The sequence below is a fragment of the Guillardia theta genome (genome assembly GCF_000315625.1).
Source record: "Guillardia theta CCMP2712 unplaced genomic scaffold GUITHscaffold_20, whole genome shotgun sequence".
Classification (NCBI taxonomy): Eukaryota; class Cryptophyceae; order Pyrenomonadales; family Geminigeraceae; genus Guillardia; species Guillardia theta.
Genome location: NW_005434654.1, coordinates 107,650 through 123,016, shown reverse-complemented (window position 1 = coordinate 123,016; position 15,367 = coordinate 107,650). Strand labels below are relative to the sequence as shown.

The 15,367-nt window shown below is 54.0% G+C and overlaps 5 protein-coding genes across 5 annotated transcripts in view; 2 read left to right on the top strand and 3 right to left on the bottom strand.

The window, feature by feature from the left end:
• Nucleotides 1-242: 242 nt before the first annotated feature.
• Nucleotides 243-869, bottom strand: GUITHDRAFT_151661 (hypothetical protein). The gene has a single exon (XM_005835624.1). It carries the CDS (start codon nucleotides 820-822, stop codon nucleotides 322-324), a length of 501 nt encoding a protein of 166 aa, XP_005835681.1. The 5' UTR covers nucleotides 823-869; the 3' UTR covers nucleotides 243-321.
• Nucleotides 870-2,548: 1,679 nt separating this feature from the next.
• On the top strand, nucleotides 2,549-4,755 carry GUITHDRAFT_105331 (hypothetical protein; the record flags this gene model as incomplete). The annotated part of the gene is made up of 12 exons (XM_005835623.1): nucleotides 2,549-2,661; nucleotides 2,705-2,765; nucleotides 2,825-2,853; nucleotides 2,897-3,260; nucleotides 3,307-3,564; nucleotides 3,615-3,713; nucleotides 3,766-3,866; nucleotides 3,918-3,993; nucleotides 4,039-4,077; nucleotides 4,125-4,267; nucleotides 4,371-4,455; nucleotides 4,642-4,755. The coding sequence occupies 12 exons, from the start codon at nucleotides 2,549-2,551 to the stop codon at nucleotides 4,753-4,755; spliced, it is 1,482 nt and encodes a 493-aa protein (XP_005835680.1).
• Nucleotides 4,756-4,858: 103 nt separating this feature from the next.
• GUITHDRAFT_68445 (hypothetical protein) lies at nucleotides 4,859-7,522 on the bottom strand (the record flags this gene model as incomplete). Its single annotated transcript, XM_005835622.1, has 9 exons — nucleotides 4,859-6,235; nucleotides 6,286-6,453; nucleotides 6,609-6,672; nucleotides 6,720-6,804; nucleotides 6,854-6,971; nucleotides 7,024-7,054; nucleotides 7,110-7,185; nucleotides 7,240-7,318; nucleotides 7,373-7,522. 9 exons carry the CDS (start codon nucleotides 7,520-7,522, stop codon nucleotides 4,859-4,861), a joined length of 2,148 nt encoding a protein of 715 aa, XP_005835679.1.
• Nucleotides 7,523-9,995: 2,473 nt separating this feature from the next.
• Nucleotides 9,996-13,274, top strand: GUITHDRAFT_136393 (hypothetical protein; the record flags this gene model as incomplete). Its single annotated transcript, XM_005835621.1, has 13 exons — nucleotides 9,996-10,055; nucleotides 10,171-10,739; nucleotides 10,818-10,940; nucleotides 11,011-11,104; nucleotides 11,154-11,237; nucleotides 11,285-11,517; nucleotides 11,630-11,696; nucleotides 11,952-12,116; nucleotides 12,221-12,334; nucleotides 12,489-12,603; nucleotides 12,861-12,913; nucleotides 12,998-13,088; nucleotides 13,255-13,274. The coding sequence occupies 13 exons, from the start codon at nucleotides 9,996-9,998 to the stop codon at nucleotides 13,272-13,274; spliced, it is 1,788 nt and encodes a 595-aa protein (XP_005835678.1).
• Nucleotides 13,275-13,507: 233 nt separating this feature from the next.
• GUITHDRAFT_136392 (hypothetical protein) overlaps nucleotides 13,508-15,367 on the bottom strand; it is a gene marked incomplete at both ends in the record, with an annotated part of 5,236 nt that continues 3,376 nt past the window's right edge. The window contains 10 exons of the mRNA XM_005835620.1: nucleotides 13,508-13,543; nucleotides 13,607-13,660; nucleotides 13,872-13,915; nucleotides 13,957-13,990; nucleotides 14,123-14,179; nucleotides 14,243-14,422; nucleotides 14,503-14,565; nucleotides 14,624-14,677; nucleotides 14,818-14,907; nucleotides 14,990-15,052. Coding sequence (XP_005835677.1) covers nucleotides 13,508-13,543; nucleotides 13,607-13,660; nucleotides 13,872-13,915; nucleotides 13,957-13,990; nucleotides 14,123-14,179; nucleotides 14,243-14,422; nucleotides 14,503-14,565; nucleotides 14,624-14,677; nucleotides 14,818-14,907; nucleotides 14,990-15,052 — 675 coding nt within the window. The remainder of the gene's footprint in view (nucleotides 13,544-13,606; nucleotides 13,661-13,871; nucleotides 13,916-13,956; nucleotides 13,991-14,122; nucleotides 14,180-14,242; nucleotides 14,423-14,502; nucleotides 14,566-14,623; nucleotides 14,678-14,817; nucleotides 14,908-14,989; nucleotides 15,053-15,367) is intronic.

Here is a 15,367-nt window from a genome sequence, read left to right as displayed (position 1 = left end):
CGCCTCAGACAAGCTTCCGACTCATAAGCGCCAAGAGAAACTACTGACTACTGTGAGAGGATATCGAGTTTTACGAACTACTCCGTGACATGGTTGTTATGGATTGACTGTCCAAGCAAGATATCATGTGATGTCAGCCTTTCCATCGAAGAAGGATATCTGTCACCCCAGGAGTACGATCATTCGAAAACCTTTTAAGGATTGAAAAGTTCAGTCCGAGGTTCAGGGAAGTTTGCTACCAAGGAATACACACAAAACTTGGAATAGAAAAGGTGCTTCATTTACAGTGAGTGGGGATGGAGCTATCAGATCTAAATAGCATCAGTCGCAAGTCTGCGTTCTTAAAAGAATATCTAGCGCACTGCCGTGGAGAACAACGGCACGAATCGAATCGTCTTGCAAGACTGGGAGAGCATCGCTGAGACGTAGAAGCTTGGATTTGCCCGATCCCACTTTGACGTTCTCCAGCAACTCGTCAATGATCAGGTCTTCCATATCGTCTCGTCCGGCGCATTCATGGTCGTCTCGGTTGATCACGGTGTACCCCTCGTGGAAAGCGACTGTCGTCTTGTGCTCGGGGCTGGCATTTCTCTTAATAGGGCTGAGAGATTTGGTCTTCTTGATCCATGATTTCTTCTTTTTCTTCAACTCATTATGCATAGCGCAGTTCTTGAGTGTGTTGATACAGCTGTGGATCAGAACCGACTCCTCATTTTCCCAGTCCAAATCGTTGGCATGCTCAGGACAATGGAACTTAATAGTATCCAGCTCCCTGAGGATAGTTGCAACTTTTTCATCTATTCTAGATGTACAGGCACCCATTTTCTACGGCTAGAAGTGAATAATACACGGAGGCTTGAGGGAATGGCAGGTACGCCCCCAACAATTTCCTTTGTCGGGAAGGATGGCAGAGAGGGGTTAGAGGGATTGTGAAAGAGCAGAAGGGAATAAAGTGAAGGGAGTAGCGGGAGAGGATTGTAGGTAAGGCGATCAAGGAGAGGATCGGAAGGAAGCGAGGTGCGTGGAGGAGAAGGAGCGGAAGGAAGAGATGAGCTGCAAGGAACTGCCACTTGTGATAAGCCTTACGGGACAAGTGGTACGTCCCCAGTCGCAGGGGTAGTTTGGGAGTATAATTGGGGGGTACTTGGGGTACGTACGGACTTGGGATGAGTAATAAATTGAAACGGTGCAGGGGTAGGTGGTTTGATCCTGGATTTTGAACCACTACGTACTGGACCATGGATAAAAGGGGTCTATGAAAGAGGAACGGGGGGGTGGATGGAGAGCTTGGAGGGGGTCCCGTTCTAAAACAGTTCTGGGTGGGGTCCTACAGAGGTATGGAAAGGGTAGGGTAGGGCTCCTAACTTGTGGCTGAAAACACAATGATTCAGAAACAACTCATTTTAAGATCAAGAGGTCATGATAATCCCTCCTTTTTGGTACCCCTATCTTTCTATCTCTCCCAGAGGGTGGGTATTCGTCTGTCACGTATCATACGTATTGGTTCAACACCCCCCTTGTTTATATCAAAAGGGGGTGAGGTCCCCTTCACGTTTTACAGTTCGACTCTTCAAAATCTCCCAAGGGAGTTTCAAATTTTGGTTCAACAATGGTCACAGTAAAAGCCCATCGCTTCTATAGCTACGAGATCGAGGCTGGAATATTTGAAAAGGAGTATTTTCGCATCCAGTACAATAACAGTCTCGTCATCACGGCACGTATCCCGCTCGCACGGCAAAAGTCACGGCAGAGTGGTCACGTCACACACCCAAACGGTACGTACATTCTTTTTTAGGTTACAGTCGGAGTTTACCGTGAGGACGCTGGGACGTCTGACTTTTTCACGGAAGTTTCAGTACCGACCGCTGCCTCCGGGCCCCGGGCCTCCGGGCCCCGGACCGGGCCTCCGGGACCGGGCCGATGTAGGATTCAGAGAGTTGGGCCGGTTTTGGGAGATGAGGCTCGACGTCTGTAATGTGTAGTGCGCATCGAGCGGGAATGTTTAGTTGTAGCGACATGCTTGCTGCACGTTGCCTGCACGTTGACACAAGATGGTTGCTGATGTCCATCTTCACCTCTCGGGATCTTCATGTCGGAGAGTGATGTTCATGGTACGATGATGAGGCAAGTTGCAATCATAGCCATCGTGTTGGTCTGGTTGCCGCATGCGCATGTATCAGAGATTGGTGCTGAGGGCAGTCTGGGGCCTTCAATCACCCTGAGAGGATGCTGCATCGCATGCAGCACAGAAATGAGAATGCTTCGAGTACGCGGAGGAGGGAGAAAAGTAAACAAAAACTCGACAACGCTGGCTACGAAACTGTACAAAGAGCAGCAGGTATGCAATGAGATGCGAGACGGTACGATTTAGCTTGCTCGTTTCCAGCTTCAACAAAGGATCGCATGGGCGAGGAAGATGGGATGGAGGAATCCTGAATCTATCTCGATGCTGACAGAGGTTTGTGTTTGATGTCGGAAATAAGAAACGCCGACACATGAATGTTCGGTGCAGGAGGACTTCCGACTCAGAGCACCCGTGTCGCAGAGGATGATTGACATCATCAAGCACAATCTTTTGTGGGACGTTTCCTTGGAAGCGAACCACAACGAGTCAGTTTCAGTGATCGACTTTATCAGACACACTCTGATGAAAAGCAAGAGGTAGAAAGCTCTTGCCCCTCCCTCTCTTTGATGACTGTGTCAGTGTACGGGAGAGCATGAACAGAGCGCGGCCGAACAGCTCGTTAGATGATCTTGATTCAGATGTGATATGAGCTCTTGCAGATGCTGAAATGATGACGAGACATGACACTTTTCCTTTCAGGATAGCGTGTTCGTCCAAGAGTACCTAAGGTCGCCTACATAAGACCTGCTCCGCATCCTGATATGACAGCAGGCAGCTGAACGAGTCCATGGACGTTGAACCTCACGAGCCGCAAGTTGTCCCGCTTGCAGAGGAGCGAGAGAGCTCGTCCGAGGGAGAGTTGCTGATGATGGCAGAGGGTGACATCGGAGGAGATGAGTTCGTCTCCGTCATGGACAGACTGGGCAAGCTGGAGAAGGAGGATTTCAATATCCGTCTTCGAGGGAGGAATCTGTCGATGTATGATGGGAGGATAAAGGAGAAGTGGGAGAACGAGTTGTACATGCTGTCGTCGAAGGGAAACACACGAACTTCCAGTTTGAGCCTGTTCAGTGGTAGGATGACTTTCCCGAAGAGGTCGAGCCTTCAGGCGGCTGCTAGGGAGGGCTGGAAGGAGGTGGGCGCGACTGTTTCGTTGACCCTTGGTCTCATCCTCGATGCAGGAGAGGAGTCAGCTGCTCATCGAGCGAGGGTTCCACTCCGTGTGGACAGAGGAGAGTTTCAATTCTACAAGGGGTGTCGCAATCCCTCCAAAGATCAAGATCGGGCCATCGAGCAAGGAGTTCCGCAGGAGCAACAGCTCTCGGTTCATCTATGTGCATGGCTCTGACAAGGGGGACTGTCTGGTTTTGGGACAGTGGCGGTTCCGTCAGGGTTGTAATGGAGGAACCAGCCATGTCAGTTTTATCCACGTCATGAATGTAACATCGCATGCCACGAGTTCAAGAACTGTCTGATTACTTCATGGCAGGATTTCTACAGGCAAGCATACCACGGCTCAGTCACGCTGAGGATCGAGGGCGGAACATGGACCTTTCAGAATTGCAACCTCTACTGCAAGCAGGGAGACGTGGGTTGCTGTGGGGGATGCTCAGCCTTGAACCTGATCGCTGACTTGGCAGGTACTGCACAGCGTGTTTGCAAGTCAAGTGGCGATTGACAACTGCGATGTGGGTGGGCTGGGACCCAACGATGAGAGAGCTTGCAACGGTGTCGTTGTGAAGTGAGAGATCTTGTTTATAGTCTGGAGCTTTCAAACTGACACAGCGGCCAGATATCAGAGTTCCTGCAACCTTACAAACAGCAGCGTCGTGTACACGGGCTACTCCTGCTGTGGTAGCGGCGTAAAGGTTCTCCATGGGGGCCGTTGCCTCTTGCTCTGCTCCACCTTCCAGTACCATGATGTCAACTTCCGCGTCTCCCCAGGAGGGACGGTGAGACCAGCTGGGGGTCTGCTGAGAGTGTGAACTTGTTGCTCAAGATGCTCGTCGATCATTGCCGCGTCCACACTGCGAGGGTCGCGTCCTTCGCACTGCTGCGCTACCGCAGGGAGTACTCCGAGGAGGTCAAGGAGAAGCTGAATCGAATGCCCAAATGGCGTGAGCTCCATGCTGCGCTCGAGAGGTGACGAACGGCTTCTCTTGCCCCCGCTGCTGCTGCTGCTGCTCTTCTTCCTCCCTCCACCTCCCCTCACTCTCCCCTCCTTCGCTGACATGGAGTCCAACAGGGACAAGCGAGCAGCTTTCGTGCGTGTGAGAAAGAGCGTTGTACATCAAGTCGGAGATGGCCTCCCGCTTTGGTTGCGGAAGATGGTGAGGCGCAGGAGGGAGCAGGAGTGCAAGAATGCGAGAACGAAAGGATGGAAGATCAAGAACGAGGAGGAAGCTGTAGGAAAACGAGGCAGGGAGGCAGGGAGGCAAGGAGAGGGAGCAGAGGAAGGGGAAGGAACGGGAGAAGGAGCAGGAGAGACGAGAGTGGAAGGCTGACATGGCAGACAGGAGCACGGGAGTTTCATGCTCGAGGGAGAAAACAAGCTGGAGGAGGCAGACGCGTATTTCACTTCACGGGTGGAGATCGACGAGTTCGGAAACTATCGAGATCCGCGGTATTAATAGAGGAACATGGAGGGGAGGAGCAGAGGGAGAAAGTGAGGAGAAGGAAGAGGAGAGGATGCAAAAAACACACAGAAAAGAATCAAATCAATAGCTGTCAACGTCATCGCCCAGGCAGGAACTTCCTGCTCTTGTGCCCCTGGTTCTGATCGAGGAAGAGGAGGTCGCGGTAGGTAGCAAACGGCCAGCTCTTAGCGGGGCAGATGGACTCGACGTCATCCACCACTTTCCTTGCTTTGGCCATGACGTCCAGGCGGAGCTCCCGAGCAATCTTCGCCTTCTTCAGGGGGTCCTCCTCGTGCTCAAGCTCCTCGTACTTGGCCTTCACCTTGGCGCACTCTGCCTCCATCTGAGCGGTGCTGATGCCTGTCTCCTTCACCGAAGGCACGATGTTCTGCGTGATCATGTCGATCATGCATCCTGCCTCGATCTCCACCAGCCCGGTGTAGTGCTGGAGGGCGATGTCTCGGCGAGCCAAGAGCTCCTCCTTGGACATCACCCCGAGCTTGGCGAACATCTCCAGATTCTTCTCGGCTCCCAGCTGCTCCATCGCCTCCACCCCGCTGTCGATGCGGCACAGGCCGCGCTTGCCTGCCTCCGCCTTCCACTCTTCGGAGTAGCCGTTGCCGTTGAAGATGATCTTCCAGTGCTCCTTGAGGGCCTCGGCCGCCACGTCATCAGCCTTCATGCCTCCCTCGATCTTGTCCGCAAACTCCTTGAACGCGTCCGCGCAGATGGTGTTGAGCACTGTGTTGACCATGGAAACGTTCTGAGCCGAGCCGACCGCGCGGAACTCGAAGCGATGGCCTCCGTAGGGGAAGGGAGAGGTGCGGTTGCGGTCCTCCGTGGGGACCTCGAGGGTTCCGAAGAGGTCGCATCCCGTGTCGACAGTGCGAGGCTTGGGCTTGTACTCGCCTCTCTTCCCCCCCTTGAAGCCCTCCAGGTACTCCGTCAGGCTATCCCCGAGGTACGTCGAGATGATGGAAGGAGGAGCCTCCATGGCTCCCAGGCGAAAGTCGTTGCCGGGGTCAGCGATGGCTGCTCTCATCAGGTCGCTGTGCTTGTCCACCGCAGTCACCACAGCAGCTATGAGCACAGGGAAGATATCCAAGTTCCCCGTCACCTCCGCCACTTGCCCCGCATTCATGAGGTTCAGCCCTTCCTTGGTTCCCAGCGACCAGTTGTTGTGCTTCCCGCTCCCATTGACTCCGCTGAAGGGCTTCTCCTGGAAGAGCGCCGCCAGCTCGTACTTGGCCGCGATCTCCTCGCAGAGCTGCATCACGAGCAGGTTCTGGTCGATCTGAGAGGTCACGTGGCCGAAGTAGGGAGCCATCTCGTACTGGTTCGGAGCCACTTCCCTGTGCCTGGTCTTGAGGGGGATGCCGAGCTTGAACGCCTCGTGCTGGATCTCGCGCAGGCAGTTGAGCGCATGCTGGTTCAGCGGCGCCATGTAGTGGTCGCACATCTCCTGCCCTCGAGGCTGCAGCACATGCGATCAGAGGAGCATCAATGCGGCAGGCAGCAGCTCACCGGCATCTTGCCCAGGATCGTTCGCCCGCACTGCTGCAAGTCTGGCCTGCGGTCGTACGAATCGCGAGGGATGAGGAAGAACTCTTGCTCCAGCCCGATGTTGGACTGAACCCCAGCAGTCGTATGCCCCATGAGCTTGAGCAGCCTTGCGCACTGAGCTGACATGGCCTGCAGTAGCATGAGAGAAACACCCAGGGAGGGGGACGGGACGGGTGAGCATGTGGAGAAGGAGAGCAGGAGAGCAGGAGAGCAGGAGGCATGCGGAGGACGAGCATGAGGGCAGGAGCAGGCTCGGCGAGAGGCCGCATGCTGTTGAACTCTACCTGCTCTGAGCGTAGGAGGGGGACCTTCTCATCCAGAGCCTTCCCTTCATATGAAAGCATGATGCTGTAACGGAGCGTCAGGCACGCGTCATAGTCAGATGTCGCCATCACGAGGGGATGTAGATGGTGTCTTCCATCATGAACATCGGTGAAGTAGAGTCTATCACAGTGTACGCCCCCGCATGATGTGTTCCTGCTCGCAAACTCGTCAACTCTTGTTACCTTGACAAATCAGGTGTTGCTACCCCGAAGACCACCGTTGGGATAAGACGACCCGTCAGTCTCTCCCCGGAGAAGATCAGCCGACTTGAAACTGAACTTTCTCCGCCCGGCTGCATCGAAGGTGAAGAAGTGATTATGGACCTGAGACTGATCTCAGCTCTCCCCTCCTCTTCTTACTCGTTCGGTTACTCACTTGCCCTGTCTGGCCATGTCGGAGTCCAGACCTATACAAGGTCATCAAATGTCAGAGATCGGATTAGCACGGCAAGCATGACTAACGAGGCGAGCGGCTGGAACCAGTGGGCAAACACAGTCGCCTCGTTTGCTTTCCCCCATTCCATGATCGCAGCGGCCACTTCAGCACAGGAATCAGCACGATCATATGTTGAACACAATAACATTCACAAACCAATCTCTGACTTCTCCGGTGACTCAGGCCACGTGTTATCTTTCATCATCTCATATGTCCCTCCGAACTTGGACAGAAACTGCCGACCAACCATAATCATCCCATGAACTCTATGCCATCCCAACCCACCCACCTCATCTGCTACAGCTCCGATGAAACATTTAGACCCATAGCTTGCAAAGGGATGCCCTTCATCAGCCCTCCAACCTTGTTGAGACACTACAACATCTTGTTTCGGCAAGCTGCTCTGACTCGGTTTGGGTGTACTGTCAGCCGATGGCATCGCCGAATGCGCTTTCGGGGCAGGTGCCTTCCTTTCTACACTCTCCTCAGATCTGCCGTTGGTCACATCTCGTTTTGTTTCAACCCCTTTGTTCTTTTCCACGCTCTTCTGCAATGAAGGCGTTGGGACTGTTGAGAGGGCAGACTTGACATGTGAAGTATTTGACTTGTCATTGTAATCTTGAATAATGATCGCTGGCTTGATTTCCACATCGTTGACGTTCCCATTCGGAACGGAGAGTAGAGAACTGTCGTCAAACGTCTTTGACTTCTCCTCTCTGTCTTCTCGCACGTGTTTAGATGACCCGCACCCCATGGCTCTTGCTCCAACGATCACGGTAGTCAGCAATGACAAAAGACCGTCGTGGCGGCAGAGGCGATCGAGGGGGGAGATACAGTCTTCAGAGAGGAAGCAGGCAACTAAGAAAGAGAGGACGTAGCTCGAGTCTTTCAGTAGGAGCCTCCTCCTCGGCTTCCGGACCTCCGTACCCGACCATCCCGCTCGCCATTGGCCATGCAAGCTAAAGCTTTTCGGGGTTCGAGCTTCGCACAACTGGTGAAGTTTTCCCACGAGGCTATGTGCATCACCGGTGGTGACCATTTTCGGTATCAAGGTGGGGTAGTCACATCTAAATGTTTCGGTTCGTAATCGAAAACATTTCTTTTCACATTTTGGTTTTTTCAAGAGCCTCTAGTTCGAGGCCTTTGTAGCAATTCAGAAGGCGCTGTGACTTTTAAAAGCTTCTAATCCTGCGAGTCCGTTCCGAGACTCCGAGGCTCAGCGCGGCCCGGCCCGGTATTATTTGAGTAATAAACCGTCACGGCGGCCGCGGCGGGCCCGGCCCGGCGGGCCGGGCCGCGGTCCGACACCGTGCCACCGTGCCACGGTGAAGTCACGTATCACTGTGGCAGCGGTGACCGTACAGTTCGAGTCAACGGTTGCCGCCACGCGGACACAGTGACCGGAACGGTTCCGGGCTCGGACTCTCAGGCCCGGGGAGTCATCCGTGATCATCGGCCGGGACTGCCACGCACCGGCGGCCCGCGTGGTGACCGTACCGTCTGCCTCACTGAGTCAGGCCGCCCAGCCTGGCCAGTGTCGGAAACGGTTCACGGTTTGCGGCCCAGCAGCCCCGGCGCCGGAACTTCGGAAGTTGACTCCGGGACTGGTGACCCGGTCGGACCGTACTCCGGAGCCTCGGAGCTCACCGACCGTACTACCGTACGGTACGCTCGGCACTCAGGCCGACTGCACTCAGCCTGGCAGTACGGTATCATCACGGTATTGACCGTGGAGTCCGGTCACCCGTGAGGGCTGGCAAGCCTGGCAGTCCCGGGGGCCGGACACCGGCGCCGGCCGGGCGGCGCCGCCGGGGGGGGGGGCCGCGGACGGCGTACCGGACTCCTCAGTGCACTGCGGCAGTCGGCCCTGAGTCGTCAGCCGCGCGGCAGGCCCGAACTTCCGACGCCGCGCCGCGTGACGGTCACCAGGCCCTGACAGTGAGGGCGGCGGCCGGCCAGGCCCGGGCCCCGGCCAAGCCGTGACCGTGTGACCGTGCCTGCCAGTCACGGACTCCCGCCTGGCGGTCCGGGAATCCGCCGGGGAGTCCGCACTGACGTCGGACTCCTGCCTTTCGAAAAACTGTTTTCGGCAGCCAAGGGTATTGCTATTCATCAGCTACATGCTATGTCCCACCTAATCGTCCTAATATTCATTTCGAGTCTTGGGGTAGGGGTAGTCCTCAGATGTTTTATGAAGACCCCTGTCGATAATATATTTTAGGCTCTTGCAAGTTTCTACGATTCACTACCCCCTGATCCATTCAGAGTCACCGTACCCCTATCTTTGACCAAAACATCATGTTCAAGATACCGGTACTTCAAAAGAGCTTCAGTTTGTGACACGGTTGGGTGGGGGTAGTACACGGTACCGCCACCCCTGGTTGCTCCCCAAATGGAAGCTCCGCGAAGTATCTCGCACAGGGAAAATGACCGGTAGTCTCCCTTGGAACATATAAGTGAGTACCGGTGCTTTGAGCAGTAGATTACCATACAAGTACCGGTGGTGCCGGCCCCTTTAGAAGGTTTAGGACGCAAGTGTTGGCGCATCCTAAGGGGAGGAAAGGGACGGTCGAGACGAGGGGGATAGAGGTGGGGAGAGGAGAACAGCAAGAGATAGAACGTGTCTCTAGTTGTATACGATGAGATACAAGTGCTACAAGAAGCAAGAGCCCCCTTATGAAGTAGCAGATAGCTGCTCCAAGGTTTGCAGTCCAAAGGAGCCGTGGGAGGTATCATGCACAACCGGTCTACATGTACAGACAGACTGTTGCAGTAGATGAGGGCGAGTACATGACTAGATAATAATAGCAGGCAAGAAGTCTGAACAAGTGTTAGATCCTTGATCGATGCATGCTAACATGGTTGAGAGTCGCGAACCACTTGATTTGCGAACTCCGCAGTGATATTGCTCCATGGATCGTGTATATACCAGATACCGAGCGGTTTGTTTCGTGCGAGGTAGACTACTGCAGGTGCTGGAGTGATGCATAGAATGTAGAGATCGATATGAGGAACGTGTGAACAGATGTTCGATTCTTCTCGATTTGATTGTCTTCGTGGTCAAGTCAAGAATGACGATTGTCGCAGGTTTGCATCGCGTCTTGGTTCATGTGCTGTAGGATGGAGCTTGTTTCAATGCGAGCATGGTTGCTTTTGTCGTTGTCTGCTCTCTTGTGGCAGACTGGATGTTCGTTCCAAGTTCATACGCTGAGTAGGATGAGTAGACCATTGCCCCCAAGGATGCAGCCGACGAGCAAGAAAGGCAGCGGGAAGTTGTGCATGCAGGATCAAGGGGGAGATAGGCCTCGTGGACCTTCAGAGACGAGCAGGGAAAGGCCAGAGACGCTGAAGATGAGCAGGAGAAACATGCTTCTGCTAGGACTGGGGGCTTCGATGGTGTTGGGCTCCAAAGAAGCAAACGCTGCCTTTGGGCCGGCAGGATCAGCAGCGATTTCACAGCCGCCGATCAAGAACTTATCGCTCGAAGATTTCTTAGAGTTGAGCTTGAAAAAGCAGAAGCAGAGACAGAAGAGCCTCTACGACAAACAGATCGACACCATGCTCAAGGAGATTAGAGAGGAGGAGGCGAGAAACTACAAAAGCCTGGAAGAGTTTGAAGACTTGGTCCAGAGAGCAAAGGAGGATGCAAAGTACAGGTATGCCCGTTGATGAATACTGCTGCTATCTTTTGTATCAGATCCCTGTGTATCTGATCATTGAGTCGTATTTGTCAGAGAGTTGCAAGAGCGACTGCTGCAACGGATGAGGGAGGAGGAGCAGCGGGATGAGTTGGAGAGGCAGCTGCTGCAGAGACAACAACTCCTGCAGAGGCTTGACGAGCAACCAGCATGGGTCAGGTAGGACGATGCGCATGACACTTGTCAAGTTTGTTTTGTACGCTGACAACATGGTCTTCGTGCTGTTCAGCTATACAGCCGCGTTTCTAGCATCGGTGTTCTCAACTGCAGTCATGCACCCGATCGACACGATCAAGATCAGGCTCATGTCGTCTCATCAAGATGTGAAACTTTCTTCCTGTATTTTCTCGTCATCTCATTTCTCCTTCTCAGGATCTTCCTCCTCCTCATCAGTACCCGGACAACCAGTCCGGGGACAGTGGTGTTCTCGAGAACCTGACGACGAGCAGCGATGAGGTAGGAACGGACAGCTCGCCTTGAGCAGCAGACTGACGGCAAGCCAGGTTCCTCAGCAGCACGCGCACGGCCATGGGCATGGCCAAGTCATGGTGGAGGAGAGGGAGTTTTCAAGAGTGGGAACGATGTTGTTGGAGAAGGCGGATCATGGCTGGGAGGGCAGCCATGATATGCAGTTGTCTCTTGAGAAGCAGGATCGAAATAACATCATCAAGAATGCTGTTAGCCTGTATGATGGAGTCTTGCCCAACATGATGAAAGAAGCTCCAAGTTCAGCTCTGTATGCTCAACATGACCTCTCCTCTTCTCTCCTGACCTTCCTTTCTCTCCTCCTCCCCTCGTCTGCCCCTTCTTGTCTCTCCTTGCTCTGGCTCATTTCTTTGTTCCTGCAGGTACCTCGGCATCTACGAGGCTGTTCGCTCACAGCTCAACCTCACGCCCCTCTCCCAATATCCTCTGGTTTTGCAGCCCTCCCCCCCTCCCCTCCCCCTTGCTATCCTTCTCTTGCTCCCTTCTTCATCCTTCCTCCTTCACTCTTGCTCTCGCCCTCTCCTGCTCCTGCTCCTGCTCCTGCTCCTGCTCCTGCTCCTGCTCCTGCTCCTGCTCCTGCTCCTGCTCCTGCTCCTGCTCCTGCTCCTGCTCCTGCTCCTGCTCCTGCTCCTGTTCCCCTGCCCTTCTCACCTCCCTGCCTCCTGCTCACTGTCATGGTTGCAGGCTGTCTACCTGCTGTCAGGAGCTGTCGGGGAGCTCATAGGAAGCGTCATCCGAGCCCCAAGCGAGGCCGTGAAGACGAGGGTGCAGACGGGAATCTCAACAGGGGAAGCGATCAAGATCGTGGCAGGGGAAGAAGGGAGGAGAAACACATTCCGAGCATGGCAGGTGAACCGTTTTCCCTCCTCGTTCCTTCCTTCCTTCCTCTCCTCTCACGCCTCTCCACCTACTCCTCCTTCCCCTCTCCTCGTTCATGCTGAAGAGACAATCAGTCGTCTATCCTGCGCGACGTTCCCATGGGAGGACTGCAGATCGCGATCTTCGAGGGCCTCAAGACTTTCATCATCAACTCTCCTGACATCGACTTCGACGTCAACACCATCCAGGTCCTTCCCGCCTCCTTCTTCTCCCTTGATCTCTCTGCCAGCCAGCCAGCCAGCCAGCCTTTCTCCCTCCCTCCCTCCTTGTAGCTCTTGTCATCGATCGCCCTCTATCAACCTCAGCCTCGTTGATTTGCTCCTTTCCTCTGCTCTCTTGTAGTGTCTAAGACAGGAGCAGGCGGAGGCGTTGCTGGGAGCATTAGGAGGAGCGATCGGGGCGTTCCTAACTACTCCGTCGGACATCATCACAACTTTGATCATCACGAAATCAGAAAGTCAGTCACTTCCTCCCCTCCCCTCCCCTCCCTCGTCTCCTCTCCCCTCCCCTCCCTCGTCTCCTCTCCCCTCCCCTCCCCTCCCTCGTCTCCCCTCCTCGAACCCCGTTGTGAACTGAAACCTGACCTCTGGCTACCCCTATCGCCTCCCCTCTCTCTGTGTTCTCTTCTGCTTTCTCCTGCTCCTCCTGCTTCTCCTCCAATCTCCTTCTCTCCGTCTCATAATCGATCTGTCCTCCGGGTAACACGTACAGCAGGTTTGTCTGGCGAGGAGCTGGAAAATGTCAACATAGCAAGTGTCAGCAAGGAGGTGAGAAGCTGCTGCTACAGCTGCCGCTGCCTGCTGCCTCCTCCTGCTACTTATCTCTGCTGGTTTCCTCTGAAGCTTCTTCAGATCCTCTCTGAATCTGGGCCGCTGGGATTCTTCAAAGGATCCTTTCAGCGAACAATCTACTGGGCCCCAGCCATCGGAATCTTCTTGTCCGGTAGGATGACGATGATGACGATGACGGCGACAATGATGATGATGATGATGATGATGATGAGGAGGAGGAGGAGGAGGAGGAGAAGGATGGAATGTTGTGGACCTGACGGTTTGATCGCAGCGTATTGTTTTATCCGTCAATTTGCTCTCAAGATAGGTCTGTGAAGGAGGCAAAATGCAGATGTAAAATATGTTCATTCTTCTCCACGATGAAATAATATTTCATATAATCGTCTCCCATGATGAAATACTCTTTCATCCCAATGTTGTCATCAACACATCGAGGATAGTTCCTCCTCATGCTCTCTGACGACATTCAACATCGTTGCAAGATAACTCCCCACGTTGCAACTTTCTTGCAAAGATGCAACAAACATCAAGATTTTCTCGCCGCTGCAAACTCTTGCTCGAAAGAAGATCTCATCTTGAGAAGACCATCAATCTCTTCTTGCAGATCTGAAACACAATTCTAGTCAACGAGATAGCAAGGCAGGCTCTTGTAATCGTCTTGCCTTGTACTTCTCCCATGGCGCTGGTGAAATCTTGCAAGATGAGCTTGCAGCTACTTTGAATCTGTAAACAGACAGTCAACTTGTAATGTGATCGATCACCGAGACAGCTAGACAGCTACATGATGCGCGGGAGGAGGAAGCTGAGCAGCAGGAGGCGAGGGGGAGAAGGAGGGGAAGATGGTTATCACCGATCTGAACAGCGCCCATCCCCCCACCCAAGCAATCATCATCATCATCATCATCATCATCATCATCATCATCTATTCTATTACGTTGTTCAGATGATGACTCTTCTCCTCGTTACTCGACGCAAGCACTGCAAGGAATCAGAGCCACATCAACAACAAGACATATCACCTTCACAACGAGTTACAAGATTCTCCTCCGCCACCTGTTACAACGCTTCTTAGCTTCTCTCCTCCTCCTCCTCCTCCTCCTCCTCCTCCTCCTCTCCAATAATAGCATTTCCTCATCTCCATCCTAGAACGCCCCGATCCCCACCCATCTGATATTTGAGACTTACTTTCCCATTTCTCTTCTCCTCCTCGAGCGAACAGATCGTCGAATTTTGCGCCAATACCTATTCCATCCAGTCAAGAATAGAGCAACCCCTTCCTCGCCCTCCTCCTCGCCCTCCTCTTACCTCCCTCCTCAGCTTCTCCTTATCCTCCTCTGCTCTCCGCAGCTCTTCCCGTACCCTCTCCGCGTCCTTCCTCGCCTCCTGCCCGCCCGCCTCTCTCAGCCCCTCTCCTCCTTCTCGCTCTCCCTCCTCTACCTCTGCTTCTGCTTGACTCCTCCCTGCCTTCTCCTCCGCTGCCTTCGCCTGGCCAGCCCTCAGTACCATCCGGCTCCTCCTCCTCCTCCGCCTCCTCCTCCTCCTCCTCCCCCTCCTCCTCGTCTTACCTTCTCCCTCATGTCTGCTTCCGACCTCTCCGCAGCTCCTAGCTTCTCTTCCATCCGCCGCATCTGACAAGGTAGTTGGACCCTCGCTCCCCTCCTCCTCCTCCTGCTTGTGCTGTCTGACCTCTTCTCGCGTTAGCTTGGTCTTCTCCTCATCAGCCTCCTTCGCAATATTTATCTGTTGAGTTCTCAGGCAGTCCCAATGGTTTTCCTCTTGCTCCTCCCCCCTCCCTCCTGTTCGTTTACCACCTCCATGTCCTCCCCCTCGTCCTCCTCGTCATGCTTCTCCCTTTTCATTCCTGGTCGCCGTCTGCTCACCTCAAGCTTTTTCAGTTCCTCCTTCCTCGCCATCTCCATCAGTGTCGCCTCTATCTCTTTCTTCGTCTCCTCCAGCGAGCGTTCGAGATCCTGTGAAGCTCGTCGGCTTTTTTTCTCTCCTCCCTCTCCTCCCCTTCCTTTCCTCTCATCTCCATCCTCCCCCCTCCCCTACCTTCCGTCCCGCCCCGTCCATCCTCTCCTTACCATCCCGCAAGCTTCTTGCCTCTCCGGTTAACTTGCGCATGCTCATTCTAAGGCCTCCGGGGAGCGACAGAAAGTACACGAGGGTGCCATAAACGGAAATGGGGCTGGTTGTTCACAACTCTTCACGATATTGAGGTGCGCTAAGGGTTGTAAAGAGATTGGTGGCCCTGGATCGGCAATGGGTTTTAACCGGTGCCTGAGGTTTTCGGGTTCGACTCCCTGTTTTTCGCCGCTCCCCCGGCCCCTTATGGTATAAAATAAAATCCGCGCATGAGGATCCCCTATAACCGTGAGTAGGACCCCGGAAGAAGGCAGGATGGCAGGACGAATAAGGACAGGAGAAGAT